This window comes from Phodopus roborovskii, unplaced genomic scaffold, assembly GCF_943737965.1.
Source record: "Phodopus roborovskii unplaced genomic scaffold, PHOROB, whole genome shotgun sequence".
Lineage (NCBI taxonomy): Eukaryota > Metazoa > Chordata > Mammalia > Rodentia > Cricetidae > Phodopus > Phodopus roborovskii.
Genome location: NW_026126442.1, coordinates 129,941 through 146,892, shown reverse-complemented (window position 1 = coordinate 146,892; position 16,952 = coordinate 129,941). Strand labels below are relative to the sequence as shown.

Sequence of the window (16,952 nt, the reverse complement as noted above, 5' to 3'; positions counted from 1 at the left end):
AAGGCTAGCCTGGTCTACAGTGTGCATTCAGGACAGCCAGGGCTAAACAGAGAAATCCTATCTCAAAAAACAAACAACAAGAAAAAAATTAGAAGAAACTTAAACACATGGCTATATATATATAAATAAAGTTATGGCCCCAAAATTCTGGATTTTCCATCATATTATACTACCTTCCAGTGTGTGAGGGGAAGGGGGTTAAACCATGAATGTTATTTTATCAAAGTCAATCTATAAAACACCTATCATAATCATGTCTATATCCTAAACAAACAGAAACCATAGCTACAGCGAGTCTGAGTCACAGGATGTCAGTACATAAAACTATCTTCCTCTAAAGTTTCAAGTCTAAGAACTTTTTTGTTTGTTTTATTTTTTTGAAAAAGGGTTTCTCTGTGTAAAAGCCCTGGCCATCCTGAAACTCACTCAGTAGATCAGGCTGGCCTTAGAGATCCATCAGCCTCTGCCTCATGAGTGTTGGGATTAGTGGTGTGCACCACCATGCCCACAGAGTCTAAACACTTTTTTTTTTTTTTTTCTTTTTTGGTTTTCAAGGCAGAGTTTGTCTGAGTAGCAGCTCTAGCTGTACTGGGACTCACTTTGTAGACGAGGTTGGCCACAAACTCAAGAGATCCACCTGCCTCTGCCTCCCAAGTCCTGGGACAAAACACTTTTATAAATCATTGTTTCATACTCCAAAGTACTACCCTGTGTTCTCCTGAGTGTTTTTGTTCTGTTGGGTTTTAGAAACAGGCAGACCTCAAACTCACTATATAGCAAAGGATGACTTTGAACCCAATTCTTCTGCCTCCATCTTCCCCCCAAGTGCTGAGGTTGAAGCTATTGGCTTGCACTACCAAGCCTGGAGATAATCTGCTTTGTGTGTGTGTGTGTGTGTGTGTGTGTGTGTGTGTGTGTGTGTGTGTGTGATGTGGGGGGAGGCAGATAATCAAACCCAGGGATTCAACAAATCCGGTACTTTTAGCTTAAAAACTGTGAGTGTGTGTGTGTGTGTGTGTGTGTGTGTGTGTGTGTGTGTGTGTGTGTGTGTACATATGCAAGAGTATATGGAAGCCAGAGGACAACCTCAGTGTCATTCCTCAAGCACCATCCAACTTTTCTTATTTGTGTTTATTGAGACATGTTCTCTGACTGTCCTGGAACTCACCAACTAGGCTAGATTGGCTGGCTAGTGAGCCTGGGGCACCTGCCTGTATCCCCCTCCACAGTTCTGGGCATTAGTAATAGCCACCTTGCTCTGATTTTTTTTGTTCCTCACGGGTTCTGGGGATAGAACTCAGATCCTCCTGTGCTATGGAATAACCCTTTTGTACACTTTGAAGATGTGTTGTTCTCATTGGTTTAATAAAGAGCCATTTGGTCAAGAGGTAGGCAGGAAAAGGATAGGCAGGAGAGCCAAACTTGGAGAACACTAGGAAGAAGGGCGGAATCACCAGCCAGATACAGAGGGAGCAGGACATGTAGAAAAGAAGTAACAAGCCATGAGCCACATGGCAGCACATGCATTAACAGATGCAGGTTAAATTGTAAGAGCTAGTTAGTAACAAGCCTAAGTTATCAGTCAGGCATTTATAATTAATAACAAATGTCTGGGTGGTTTTGGGAGTTAGCTGACAGAACAAAATATTCTGCCTGCAAATGGCATCCAACATCCAGGGCCACATACATCCACATAAAGCCTGAAAAAGTTAATTTAAAAAAAAAAGTTCAGAACACAGAGTCAGCTGTAGCTTCCTGATGAGACTAGGCTCTCAGGAAACTGAACATGAATGAGCCAGATGCCAGCACTCCATGAGCTAAGCTCTATGGAGGTTTAAGTTTTGCTCATACAGACAAATAAAAAGGTTACAGATACACAGTAAAGACATCCAGATTAAAGAAATCTCTAAATGGGTGTGGTTAAAAACATACACAGGCTTTGAAAAGAAAAGGAGAAGGGGTAAAGACATTATAGAAGAAAAAGGATAGTTTAAAAATAATAAAGTAAAATCTTTAAAAAAAAAGGAAAACAATAAAAAATACACCACATAGAGTTTCAAAATACACAAGGAGTCTGGATCCTGTATGTTATTGTGATGTCTTTAAATTTTTTGATTGCTGATGAATGAACAATAGCTGCTAAGAGATACTGGATTATAGAAATTGCTAAATTAAAACAACCTACATATTTTTTAAATGTCTTGACTTCAAAATGGAAGTCAAAAGGCATGTTGCTTTAAAGAAGAAGAGTATGCTTTTGTTTCCACAGAAAACAAAAGTCTAAAGGTTCATTCAGGGTAAAAGAAAATCGGGTTTGATAGAGGAAGACCCCTGAAAATCCTTGCTACAGACACAAAGAAATGAATCTAGAAAAACTACAAGACATGTAACTTATATTTTACGTACTCAAACATTAAACAAAAAAAAAATCATCTTTGACAAACTTGGTACAACTCACAGTCTATAGCTGTATTAATAGAGATATGTATGTTACCTTTCAAATTTTATGTACTTTCTGAGCCATGGGACCAGACACCAATAAAAATGGTTGGTCCAAGTGATCCAACATCTCAGAATATCTCTGTTGCAGTTTCACAGACTACTCCAGCCAGGGCCTAACTTTCTCAAGGTTCCCCAAAGATACCAGCATCCCCATACAACAGAAAACAAGATAGAAAAACAACAGCCACATTCCCAAAAGATGGGTTATAGAGTTTGTCATATTTTAAGGGGGGTTAGTTAGAAGTTGTTATGGGTTATAGAAAATGGAGGAGGAGGAAGAAGGGGAGGAGGAGGAGGAAGAAGCAGCAGCAGCAGCTAAACAAAGAAGTTAAAATCAAAGATTTCTTTCTACAGGAAAATATAATATAGAAATAATGAGATAAAAGGATAGATTATTGAATCTACTTTAATAAAGCAATTATTAATCTTAATGTTTTTACAATAGTATGGATTTTGTTTTTTGTTTTGTTTTGGTTTGGTTTTTTTTTGGGGGGGGGGTTGAGACAGGGTTTCTCTGTATTGTTTTGGAGCCTGTCCTGGAACTCACTCTGTAGACCAGGCTGGCCTTGAACTCACAGAGATTGACCTGCCTCTGCCTCCCCAGTGCTAGGATTAAAGGTGTGTGCCACCATAGCCCAGCCGATTTTGGTTTACTGATAGAAATTTAAACTTTTTTTGTTATACTGTGTGTATGTTTCTACTTATTTGTGGTATTGTGCTTATGCAGCTCATTTTAAAATGTAATGTATAATCAAGAAGCACAGATTAGTAGTCATCTATAATCATCAAACTTGTAGTCCTATTAGGTATGTTTTCAATATATTTATATTTAGATAGATGATCTTCAAACACTTCAAAGACCTACAGAATATAACATTTAAGATGTTTAATAACCTGAGGCTTTTCGTGACAGTGAGACACATCTGCTCCTAACAGCACCAATCTACTTCAAAAGATGATAGTCACGGAAGAACTTCCATATTGGAGTTTAATTTCTTTGTGGAAAAAGCTAGCCATTTGGGCAAGAAACTGCCCTTGCTTCAACTACTAACAGTATGCTGTGCAAACTGGACCAGCAGGACACAAAGAAAAGTGACTGCCAAACTTAGCCAAAACAGGGTAATATAGGCCAATAGGCCGAGTTGCATGTTCTAACATCACAGAAGAACTTTGGGGACTGACTGTCCAGACAGCCAGATGCCCCTGTCATAAGGTAACATTACACCCTTCTGGGATCTTTAATGAAGTTAAAGACAAAATAATTAAAGTTTTCCTGGGTTATGAGAAAAGGTAAATTATGTATAAAATTTTACACTCACAAAGATAATATGTTCTCTAATTTTGCTAAATCCTGGATATTGTAACTGTAATTCTTAATTGGTAACTTTTTTTGTTATATATAGTTCTACTATGTTAAAATTATATATTTTTAATTAGACAAAAAAGGGGAAATGCTATGGAATAATTCTTTTGTACACTGTGAATATGTATTACTTTCATTGGTTTACTTAAGAGCCAACTGGCCAATAGCTAGGCAGGAAGAGGTTAAGCAGGAGAGCCAGACTAAGAGAATACTGGAAAGAAAAAAGGGCAGATTCGACAGACAAAGTAAGAAGAATGTGTAGAAAGTAAAATGACAAGCCATGAGCCACATGGCAGCACATAGATTAAGTTTTAAGTGCTAGTTAGTAACAAGCCTAAGCTGTCAGTTGAGCATTTATAATTAATAATAAGTCTCTGTCTGATTATTTGCCAGCCACCAGGCAGGACAGAGCTGACTGGCAGGACAGAATATTCTGCCTACACTCCTGCTTGCAGGGCAAACACCATACTGATCTGTCTCTTTTCCATCTCATTTCTACTAACATCTCATACTTCATGTGGCCTCCCAAAGCCCTGTAATTATAACTGAGAATTCTTTATATCCCTTGCCTCACATTAATGCAACTTTTCTCTTCTTTGCTTGCTTTCAGCTTCTCTTTCTTTAAAAATATCATTTCTTCTTCCCTGCATCATTATTCTCCTCTCACTTGGTAAGATTTCCTTTTTGCCCAGATAGTAGCTTTTATTATGAAAGATTTTTGTGACGTGAGTGGTCACTTCCCCTAGCATTTGTTCTCACAATGACATGAAGACTACTTCACAGCATGTATCAGTCTTTTTACTAGTTGTAATTTAGTGGGACTTGTTGTTGTTGTTGTTGTTGTTGAGTTTATTTTGAGAGAGGACATACCAGGCACCCATGTAGAGGTCAGAAGACAACTTATAAGAGTCTGTTATCTATGTTCACATGGGTTCCAGAAATCAACTCAAGTCATCAGCACCCATATCTGCTGAGCCGTCTCAGCAGCCCACAGTTATACTTTTACAGTAATTTGTGTAACATGTATTTAAAGTCTACTTTCTCATTGACCTTTAGCATAACTTCTACCTGAGTAAGAGATTTTTCTCATTCTTCTGCCCCAAGTGGCTAGCACAACACATGTTGAGGCAAAAAATATGAATGGATGAAACTCTTTGCACTTTTCTTAAGTTCTCCAACCCATGTTATTACCAACCAATAATCTTCCATTTCACTTGATATAGAAATCAGTTATCAATTCTTACTCCCACCTCATTGTGCCTTTGCCCTTTATTTCCTTAAGGCACTGAGGATCAACCTCCAGTGCCTTGTGTATGCTAAGCAAGCCCTCTACCAGTGGACTAAGTCCTCAGTTCTTGACTTTTTCCTTTAGAGTCCTTCCCTTCAGGCTCCAAACACTAAAATTTCTTTCTTAAGACTATTCTGAGTCATTCTTTTCATTGTAAAACATCTGACTACCCTACACTTGCTCATTCTATGTCTTCATTTCCCAAATTCTCAACTCTTGGAATATGACACTGCCCTCACATTATTGAAATGGTTCTACTTCTGAAACCAAATGATCTCTTCATTCATCTCTACCCTCTGATCACTTCTTTTAGAATTCCCTATCCTAACGGTATTTTGGTTTTCTGTTTTTCCCTTTTTACTAATTTTCATCCCTTACTCAGGACTCAATTCAAATTATATTCAAGTATTTCTCTTCTCAGTGTCCAAATGCCAGCCACTTCTTGGTTGCTAAGCACATCTTCCTCACTCATTGCCCTCTAACCTCTTTCTTCTTTCTCAGCATTATTTACAACACAATATCATATACATCAAAAACAGCTGCAAGAGAAAATAACCCAACACAATTTATGGCCCTATATGTCTTGAGCACAATACCGAGTAAGCACTTAATCACTATGGAAAACACCAGTACAGAAACAGAGACCCTCATGCTTCTTTCTCCTTTGATCTATGGACCTCTCCTACACATACAGTAGATAGTGGCTGTTCCAGTTAGATTTTCTGTTGCTGTGTTAATCCTCTCTGACCAAAAGCAACTTAGGGGGGAAAGTAGTTTATTTCATCTTAAGCTTCCAGGTCCCAGGACATCTTTGAAAAAAGTCAGGAAAAACTGAAGCAGAGACCACAGAGGTAGACTACTTAGTAGCTTGCTCTCCAATATATGCTCAGCTAACTCTCCTGCACAGACCAGAAGCCCTCCCAATGGCTAGTCTACAGTGGGCTGGGCCTTTCTACATCAATTGACAATCACAAAACACAGCCCATTGGGCTGGAGAGATGGCTCAGTGGTTAAGAGAACTGGCTGCTGTTCCAGAGGAACCAGGGTCAACTCCCAGCACCCACATGGAAACTCACAACTGTGTGTAACTCCAGTTCCTGTGGATCCAACACCCTCACACAGATACATGTGCACACAAAACATCAATGCTTATAAAATAAAAATAAATAAACCATTTAAAAATGTAGCACAGACTTGCATACAGCCTAATTTGATCAAGGCAATCCCTCAATTGAGACTCCCACTAATAACCCTGGGCTATGTCAAGTTGACAGCTAAGAGTTGCTTTTAGATACTTGAGAAAGAATATTGGATTTGTCATTAAATAATAAATTAAAAGTTGTTATTCAAGTTAAACATAAATTTTAACATGAGACTAGGGATGTAGCTCAGTTGTTACAGTACTTATCTACTATGCATGCAGCTGAGTGAGTGTTCAATCCCAGATGCTACAGAACCAGCAAGGTGGCCAGCAGATGCCTTTAATAACAGCACTCAAGAGGTTAAGGCAGGAGATCAGAAATTCAAGGTCATCTTAGCTTTACAGTGAAGACCAACCTGTGGTACATGTGATACTGTCTCAAAGGGGAAAAATGAACCTAGTGACTACATTTTTATTCCTTTTCCCAGGAATCACAGAAAGGATCACAACAAAGCAGGGAATGAAAAGCTGCCTTCCTCGTGCAGCTAGATCCAGACAGTGTGAGAAGCCAGATCTAGACATTTTTTTATTGTTGTTGCTTGTTTTGAGACAGGGTTTCTCTTTGTAGCCCTAGCTGTCCTGGGACTCACTCTGTACACCAGGTTGGCTAGAACTCAGAGATCCACCTGCCTCTGCCTCCCAAGTACTGGGATCAAAGGTGTGCACTACCACCACTTGGATAAAGGGAAATTATTTTAAAGCTCTGAAAAAAAAAAAAAAAGTAAATTTGACAAAGCTAGGTGTGGTGGCTCACATCTGTAATCTGAGTACTTAAGAAGCTAAAACAGAAGGATTAAATCAAATTCGAGTTCCAGGAGAGCTTAGGTTACACAGTGATACCATTTTTAAAGGGCATAAGTGGGGGAGGGAAGGGCTCGTGTTATTATGGCTCAGTAGTAGAGATCTCTCTCTCTCTCTTTTTTTTTTCCTGAGACCAGGTTTCTTTGTGTAGCCCTGGCTGGCCTTGAACTCACAGAGATCCTTCTGCCTCTGCCTCCCAAGTTCTGGGATTAAAGAAATGTCAATGCAACACCACCACTTGGTCAGTGGAAGAGCTCTTACATAACATGATCTCTAGCATCACAATAAATAAATTTAAATTGCTTTTTAAAAAGTAAGCCAGGGGACCTGGAGAGATAGCTGAGCACTTAAGAGTGCTTGCTGCTCTTGCAAAGGACTGGAGCCACCAGTAACTCCAGCTTCAGGGTATCTGACACCCTCTTCTGGTCTCCATGGGCCACTGTATGTACTTGCACCACAAGTAGACACATCCACACCCATAAATAAAAATCATACACTTTAAAAAAAAAAAGCCAGTCTTTAAAGTGTTCAGTTGGAACTTCCAGCTCAACCCTGCATGATCTAGAAAGCCCCATTCCTCCCCCACCCCATCCCACCCACTCAGAGGGTCTCTGAACAATGGGAAGGCACCAGAACACCAGTTCCAAAATCTTAGTAGAATGCTGCAGCTTCCTCCCCTGAAGCTGCCAGCCACCCAAGTTCCCATGTAAAGCAGTCAGCTTTTGACCATACTTAAGCACAAACCTAGCTTGTGGTGGATACTCATTGCCTATAACCTATAAAGTCGCCCAGCTTTCGTTTGTGGATGCCTTTATCTCTGGAACTGGAGAACCCACCTGGAATAAACCTGTTACCAATTCAGCTTGATCTGGCTTACTGCATTGGCAGAGAAACCTGGGGCGAGGCAGGAAACCTATTATAAAGTACTTGTCATATATGTATAGGGACTTAAATTTGATCCCCAGAAGCCACATAAGAAAGCCAGGCATAATGGCATACATCCCAGTACTGGGGAAGCAGAGACAGAATTCCTGGGGCTTGCTAACAGGCAAGCCTAATAAGTGAACCCCAGGTACCAACAATCAGAAAATAAGTTAGACATCCCTCCTCATAAATACCACCAGGAGAATCACCTTTGGTCTCCAAACATATGCACACATACTCACAATCATATGCACACACACAAACACTAAATTATTTTTTTTAAATGTAAGTCAGGGTTGTGCATGGTGGTACATGCCTTTAATCTCAGCATGGAAAGTAGAGGCAGGAGGATCTCTGTGAGTTCAAGGCCAGCCTAGTCTACTAAGCCAGGGATACACAGTAAGACCCTGTCTTAAAAACTACATAACTATCATAGTGCTAAAGCTTGTTGGCATTATTTGTTAGGTGTTTAGCTTTACAGTCAGGGCTTTACCTGAATCTCCTGTGTGGTTTGTTCACTGCTGTTTTCCTTGGCATAATAATTATACTCAGGTGGATCCATTAGGAAACAAAATGGCTCAGTGTCTCTTAGATGATCACCTTCTGTAGAGGCAGGTCCTTCATCAGCAGGTAATACTGTATGCCTATCAAAAGGATCAAAGAGGACTGGCAAGATGGCTCAGTGAGTAAAAGCACATGACTCCAAGCTTGTGGAAGGTGAGAACAGTCTCTTGCAAGTTGAACTCTGACCTCTACATGTGCCTGTGACATGTGTACCTCCTACATGAAAACAAATACGTAAATATAATAAAATTAAATTATTCTATTCTTTTAAGTTTGGTTTGTTATTTACCTGTTCTTTTCTGTTTTAAAAACTATTATTTTGATATGTAAGTATCTGTACCAACATGAGTTTGTGTGCATCATGTGTGTGTGGAGAATCAGACCCCTGGAACTGACATTATAGGTGGCTGTGAGCCACTATGTAATGCTGGGAACCAAACTCCAGGCTCTCTCTCTTTATATATAAAAAATTTTAAAAATCCTAAATACCCACCAATCCTAAACTGTTTAAAGTAAGGACATGTATAGTGGAATGTTCTCCCTATTAAGAATCAGGTATTGAATGGTAGCATATGCTAATAATTCTAGCAATCAGAAGGATCCCTACAAGGGCAAGGCCAGCCCAGTCTAGAGAATTCCAAGCCAGCAAAGGACTATACAGCTACATATATACATATGTATATATGTATGTATGTATTCATGACTTATGTAAGCTAAAAAGAAAACATGAAATTAACTTTTGTTGTTATTATTTTATGTGCATTGGTGTTTTGCCTGCATGTATGTCTATGTGAAAGTGTTGGGTCCCCTAGAACTGAAGTTACAATTATAGTTTTAAGCTACCATGTGGGTGCTGGGAATTGAACCCAAATCCTCTGGAAGAGCAGTCAGTACTCTTAACTGATGAACAATCTCTCTAGTCCCATGAAATTTACTTTTAAAAAATAAGAAATAGACTGGACAGTCGTGGCACATACCTTTAGTAAGCCTGGTCTATAAAGTGAGTTCCAGAACAACCTAGAGCTACACAAAGAAACCCTGTCTCAGGAAAAAAAAAAATAAAACAAAACAAAAAGAATGATGACAGGAAAAGTTTCTTTTCACTTCACATTCAACAGCTTGAATATTTTACCAGGCATATCAATTCTCTTATAATAAAAACAGAGTTTTCAGTTTTCTCTTCAAACCTATAGTAGCTGATGGAAACAGAAAAACACCCACAATTAAACACTGAGCCGAACTGAAATCCAGATGCAGAGAGGGAGGAGTGATAAGAAAAAAGGGGTCAAGACCAGGCTACAGAAACACACAGACAGCTGACCTGAACAAGGAGGAGCTAATGGGCCCCCAGACTGATGGCTGGGAAACCAGCATTGGACCAACTCAGACGCCCTAAACGTGGGTCTCAGCTAGAAGGCCTGGGCAGACTAAGGGACCTCTGATAGTGGAACCAGGATGTATCCCTGGTGCATGAAAGGACTTTGAGAGCACATTCCCCATGGAGGGATACTCCCTTAACCTAGAGACAGGAGAGAAGTCCTAGGCCCTACTCCAAATGACTTGACAGATTTAGATGACCTCTCCTGGAAGGCATCACCCTACATGTGGAGTGGGGGGGGATGGGAGGGGAGGATGGTCAGGGGGCATGAGAGGGTGGGAGAAAGGGAAAGAGGGAGGGAGGAAGAGAAGAAGGGAGAGAGAGGAAACTGGGATCAATATGTAAAATAAAAATAAAACATAAAAAAAAGGTTAAAAAAAAAACAACAAAGTTTTCAGGTATAGCTTAGTGAGTGGTACACCACCTGCTTAATAAGCACTGGCCTAGGGTTCAATTCCCAAAACATACACAAAGGTAATGAATTTAAAAAAAAAAATGACTGAGTGGTGGTGGGAAAACCATGAAAATCTTTTCCCTTTTCTTCATAGTCTCAAAATTTGATAATTACCAATATATTATCATCTATTCCTTTCAGGGACTGTTGGCTTATTGCAGTGCTGGGGACTGAATCAGGGTCTCCTTATAGTAGGCCACTACGCTACCACTGAATTACATACACAATGAATATATTACTTTTTAAATTCTCAAGACTCTTTTTTAAAGGTTCTCATTCTGCAATACAAGCTAGCCTTGAACTCATGGTGATCCTCCTGCCCCAGCATACTGAGGTTACAGGCAAGTACCACTATAATGAAACAAGTTCTCATGTAGACCAGGTTGGCCTTCAATTACTGATCCTCCTATGTCCACCCCTAAATGCTAGGACTATAGATGTGTGCCACCACACCCAAAGTTAAACTACTTTTCAACAAATGAAAGGTGGTCACTTATGGAACAAATTGGAATCAAAATCCATAGTTCAATTATTTGAATTACAAAGAAATATAAAAGGCCCAATTCTCAAAATGCTTATATTAAAGTGAGTCATGCATACATACCAAGAGAATGAAAGCTAAGAAGTCCTTATCTAGTCTACTGTGGTCAGTGCTCTTATATTGAACTAATAACTACAATGGAAACAAAATGGTATTATTTTCAGTAAATTTGTATCAAAACATATTAAAGAAATATATAGTTTGTTCTGTTTTTTGAGACAGGGTTTCTCTGGGTAACCCTGGCTGTCCGGGAACTCACTTTGTAGAACAGGTTGACCTTGAACTCAGAGATCTGCCTGACTCTGCCTCCCCAGTGCTGGCATTAAACATGTGCACCACCACCACCTGGCAACATAATGGTTTCTTAAAAATTAAAATAAAAAACTGCTGGGTGGTGGTGGTGCATGCCTTTAATCCCATCACTGGGGAGGCAGACTAGGACAGCTCTCCTTAAGTTTGAGGTCTACATAGCAAGTTCCAGGACAGACTCCAAAGCTACAGAGAAATCCTGTCTCAGAAAAACCAAAATTAAAAAAAAGAAATAGAAAAACTAACCTTCTACCCAAAGGATGGCATCCCTTCTAGAACACCTGTCTAACTCCTTCACTCACAACTTACAATGTAAAGTAGCTCTCGTAAGCAATCTATTATGTTTCTTTCTGAAGAAACACCTTCACTGTCACCATTCTTTGTTTTGGGTTTGTGTTTGTTTTTTGTGGTGTTAGAGATCAAATACAGGGACTGGACCTGTGAGGCAGCTCTACCACTCAGCCAGAACCCCAGCCCTTAACATAAAGGTCTTCTCTGTATTAAGGTAAAATTAAATTTCCTATAATGTCATTAGTTATTTGTTTATATTTGGTCTTTTGACAAAGACTCTCACAGAACCTAGGCTGGTCATGAACTCCTGATCTCTTTCTGTCTCTACTTCTCAAGTACTAAGATTACAGGAATGAGCCCCCACTGACAAAATCGTATAATTTAAACCACTAACCCATTAATCTTAGTTCTATCCTTTTATTGACAAAGTGATCTAGAAAAACTTTTGAACTATTTTCATCTATTAACATGACCCTTTCTGTCTTAAATCTACTCAGAATTAAACTTTCATGTTATTCAAACAGCTTCTACACTTACTAGTCTAGCCAATTTCTGCTTCAATAATAACAGTAATTCCCTCAATCTAGTTTTGTGCCTCTTACAAGGCACTTTCCCAGCTCAAGACAATCCAGTTTGATCTGGTCAATGCAGTCTCCTCTGCCCAGGTCACCTTAAGTGAAACAATACAAGACTAATGCCAGTGTACATGATTCACTGCCAAATTAATGCCACTGTCTAGACCACAAGTTCTCTAAGGTTTTAAAGGAGAAAAGGGTCACTGAGGATTGAGGAAGTTTTCAACAGAGGTAGACTTTAAACTGTGAAAGGAAGGATATATTTTTGATAAATAGAAGATATAAGTCTTTTAAAGGGTACAAACACAGAACAAAGCAGATGCAGGAATGAACAAAGTTAGTGCTAAAGAGTGAAGTACTGGCAAAAGTGTGGCAGTTAAGAGCACATAGTGTAGCTCTTATAGAGGACCTCAATTCAGTTCCCAGAACCCACAAGAAATGTCTCATCCTCCTACAACTCAAGCTCCCACATCCAACTGTCACTTCTGGACTCGGGGACACCTGTATCCACAGGTGGACATACCCCCACATAGACATACATATATACACAGAATTTAAAATAATTTTTTAAAAAAGAATATATGTACCAAAAAAGAGAGCTAGAGGCAGCCAGGTGACTAGGTAGAATTCACGCTATTAAAATTTCTAGAATATACACAAAATAGTAAATAGTAATTACTACTAAGAAATGAGAATAAAGAATGGTGACAGAAAAACACTTTCCTTTCACTTCACATTCAACTGTTTGAATATCTCACCATGCATATCAATTACCTTATAATAAAAACAAAGTCCCAGGTGTAGATGCCAAGCCTAACAACCAGACTTCCATCTCCAGACTCACCTGGTGGAAGGCAAAAACTGGCTCCAGCTAGTTGTCATCTGGCCTCCACAAAAGGCACGAACCTACATACATACACACACTAAATAAATATCTCTTAGGGACTGAGGAGATAGCTCATCAGTTAAGAGCAGCAGCTACTCTTCCAAAGGACAAGGATTCGATTTCAGGATCCATGTGGTGATTTATAGTCATCTGTAATGACTGACAGTTCCAGGGAACCCTAGTCCTCTTCTGGTCTCCCAGAGCATCAAGCACACATGTGGTGCACAAACATACATACAGGCAAAACATCCATATACATGCAAATATAATAAAATTTTAAAGATACACATTTACGAGCACACTGGAGTCAAGACGCTGAGAGCCTTTAACCTGTGGGGAATAAGGCATTGATTGAAGGGTTAGACCACCGAAATAAATTTCTGAAGATTATTAGGGATGGTGGCATCAAACTCAGAGATCCAATTGCTGCAGCCTCCCAATTAAAGGCATGTGCCACCACCATGCCAGGCTAAAAGTTTCTAATCCTATTCCACTCCAAGATGAATTGAAATTGAGGTGTTAAAAAGTATCACTAAATAGTCTGTTTTCAGACAACAAATAACTTTCCTCCTCCCAGTGAGAGTGGTGGCTGTGTCATATATCTATAATCCCAGCACTTATTTGTGGAATTGTTTTAGTTTTGTTTGTTTATTTTTGAGACAAGGTCTTACTATGTAGCCATGACTGGTAGGGTATTCATTATGTAGACCAGGCTGGCTTGAAACTCAGAGACCTGCCTGCCTCTGCCTCCCAAATTCTGAAATTAAATGTGTTTATGACCAGGTACAGCAAATCCCAGTACTTAGGAGACTAAGGCAGGAAAATCACCACCAGTCACCAATAGTTCAAGACCAGCCTGGGTTACATAATGAATTAAGGGCTATTATGGGCTACAAAAGCAAACATTATCTCAAAAAGAAAACAAATTCCAGCTGTCAAAATATAAAGAATTGTCACTGTATAAGATTTAGTTTTTGCAGAAGCAGACACCCACAGCTAAACACTGAGCCGAACTCCTGGAATCCAGATGCAGAGAGGGAAAAGTGATAAGAAAACAGATCAAGACCAGGCTATAGAAACCCACAGAGACAGCTGACCTGAACTAGGGGGAGCTCATGGACCACCCCCCAAGACTGATAGCTGGGAAACCAGCATTGGACCGACTCAGACCCCCTAAACATGGGTCTCAGTTAGAACACCGGGGCAGTCTAAGGGACCTCTGACAGTGGAACAAAGATGTATCCCTGGTGCAGGAAAGAACTTTGGGAGCACACTCCCCATGGAGGGATACTCCCTTAACCTAGAAGCAGAAGAAGAGGGCCTAGACTCTACTCCAAATGACAGGTTTTGATGATCCCTCTTGGAAGGTATCACCCTCCCTGTGGAGTGGGGGTGGGGAATGGGATGGGGGGGGTTGGGGAGCATGGGATGGAGGGAGAGGGAACTGGGATCAATATGTAAAATAAGAAAAAATAATAAAGATGGATAGATATAAAAGGTTTTGTCAGGTATAAGAGCTCACACCAGCAATCCAGAAAATCAGAAGGCCAAGGCCAGCCTGGGCTACTAAGTGAGATTCTACCCTGCCCACTCCCTCAAAAAGAAAAGAGGAGCTAAGGGTCTAGATAAGTGGTTAAGTGCATGCTTCATGTGCCAGGGGCACTGAGTTCAAACCCCAACAAACAAGCAAGAAGTAAACCATGCCCCGTAGCACCAACCTGTAAACCCAGAAACTGGGAGGTGGGAGGACTGATTCTAGATTAAGGCTGGAGAGAGGGCAGGAGGGAAAGGATGAGAAAGGGCGGGAGGACAGACAGACAACTACAGTGACAGACTAAACAGCTGAATGTCCAGACAATGAAAGCTGACTGGTATTAAAGCAAATAAGAACAACAGCAGCTTTTCTATTCAAATTCAGATAAATAACTTGTGTGGCAGCAGAGAATTAATAAATAAACTGTCCAAGAGGCATTTCCAAACCCAGCCTCTCCCAAATCCTGCTACTCGGCAGCAGGGATCTAAAGAAATAAATAGACTCCCAGCTGCTGAGGGAAAATGCCTCCCTAAAACCAAAGCAAAATTCTCATTAATGAAAAATCAACCACTAAAGAAGAAAACCTGTATCTCTCATAATCCCCGGAAATAAGCAAATCCTATTTGGGGTTAGTGCAGATTTACTGAGACAGTGGAAGAGAACAACCCAAAGCAGTTCCATTTGCCAGCAGCTGGGGAAACACTGTAATCAGAGAGATCACAACAACAACGCTTCTAATCTGTACAGCCAAAAGAAACATGAACTCGTAGCTATCCAGTAAAATGTGACAGGAAAAGGCTCTGGGAAGGCCGTACTGGACAAATGTGCTCTCACAATCAAGCCACTTTATCATATCATTTTGTTCAACAGATATGATTGGCTTCTAACTTGAATTTCTAAAGATCAAATTCAATCAGCCATCCAAACCCTACTTTTTCTAACCAGGTATTCTCTAAAATCACGATTCTTGCATTCATTCAAAATTTCTACAGAGTTTGGCTCTTGGGAGATTTATGTAAACAGGAGGTGAGGCGGTTAGATCACGACTTCCAAACCAGCCTGAGCTACACAGTGAGTTCAAATCCAGCCTGGGCTACATAACAAGACTGTTTATTACCAACAAAAATCATACACACATCCCTCAGACAGAAGCTAAAGTAAAATATCTCCATGTTCTGCTCCCAAAGGAGAGAAACCAGACTATCCTTCTTCAAAATGTTATGTGAGAATAATTTTAGCCTAGACAAAGGCTGAGGTTCAAGGAACGAGCTAGGGAGGAGGCAGACAATAGTAATATACAAATCAAGGAATGAAAGAAAGAAAAAGCAAAAAACTAAAGGGATGTGACAGCTGTACCACTAACACGGTCAGAGTAATAAAAAGAAGCTGCTTCCAAGCCAACTACTTTCACGGTGCATGGAGGAAAGTATGAGATTGAGGGCTATAGACAGGCACCAACCACAGGTGGTCCCCCTAATGAATGTACTCTCATCAGACCCCTTCCCTGTTTACAGCACAGGTGTACAGCACAAGCCAGCCACCAACACTGTCACACGGCTGCCACAACAGAGGCAACAATCCACTGCAGAAGGGGGGGTCAAAAAACTGGGGGGAAACTCCTCGAATGTTTACAAGAGACTAAGAACATATTCGCTCCCCCACCCACCCAGGCAACGCACGAGGAGTGAAGTTCGGGAGAGGCGGTGCCAGGACGCTACTAGACGCGTGTGGGGCAGGAGTGGGAGACTCGGGTCCCGCCGGCCGTGCACTCACCACGCACGCAGAGCAGCGACATGGCCGAGGCGCGGACCAGCCTCCGCCGCACCTCAGCCGCTCGCAACGCCGGGCCGCTCCCTCTTTTCTCTCAGCAGGTGCCGCGCCGCCTCGGGCTATCCGCCTCGCGGGTCCGGCCGCTACTCATGGTCCCGGGCGCCGGCCGCGTTCCCCGCTCCCTCGGAGCCGCTCGGGCTCTCACGGTCGGAGTGAACAGAGCAAAGAGCTGAGGCTCAGCTGGCAAACTGGGGACTGGGCGCGGCCCCGAGGCGCCATAGCTGCGAAGCGTGAGCGATCAGAGATCCCTCCCGTCACTCAGGCTGGGATCCGTGCGAGAGCCTGGGCGGGACCAATCCCCAAGGCCACGCCCCTCGGCCAATCCGCTCGCGCCCAGTCTGCAGACTCCGCCCCTTGGGAGCACGTAGAAAACGAGGTCTCCTTCATTTTCCTAATATGCGAGATTGACAGCAGCTCCGCCCATTTTATGGCAAGAATGGGCGGAACTAACCCTCACCTGTGAGCGGCGGGAATTGAAACCTTTTGCTCCTCTCACGTTTTACACACACAC

The 16,952-nt window shown here is 41.2% G+C and overlaps 1 protein-coding gene across 7 annotated transcripts in view; it reads right to left on the bottom strand.

The window, feature by feature from the left end:
• Unc13b (unc-13 homolog B) overlaps positions 1-16,675 on the bottom strand; it is a 207,763-nt gene extending 191,088 nt beyond the window's left edge. For all 7 annotated transcript variants that reach the window (XM_051187633.1, XM_051187639.1, XM_051187635.1 and 4 more), the window contains exon 1: positions 16,385-16,675. In XM_051187633.1, the coding sequence (XP_051043590.1) occupies positions 16,385-16,406 (22 nt within the window). In that variant the 5' untranslated portion in view covers positions 16,407-16,675. The remainder of the gene's footprint in view (positions 1-16,384) is intronic.
• Between the last annotated feature and the right edge of the window lie 277 nt (positions 16,676-16,952).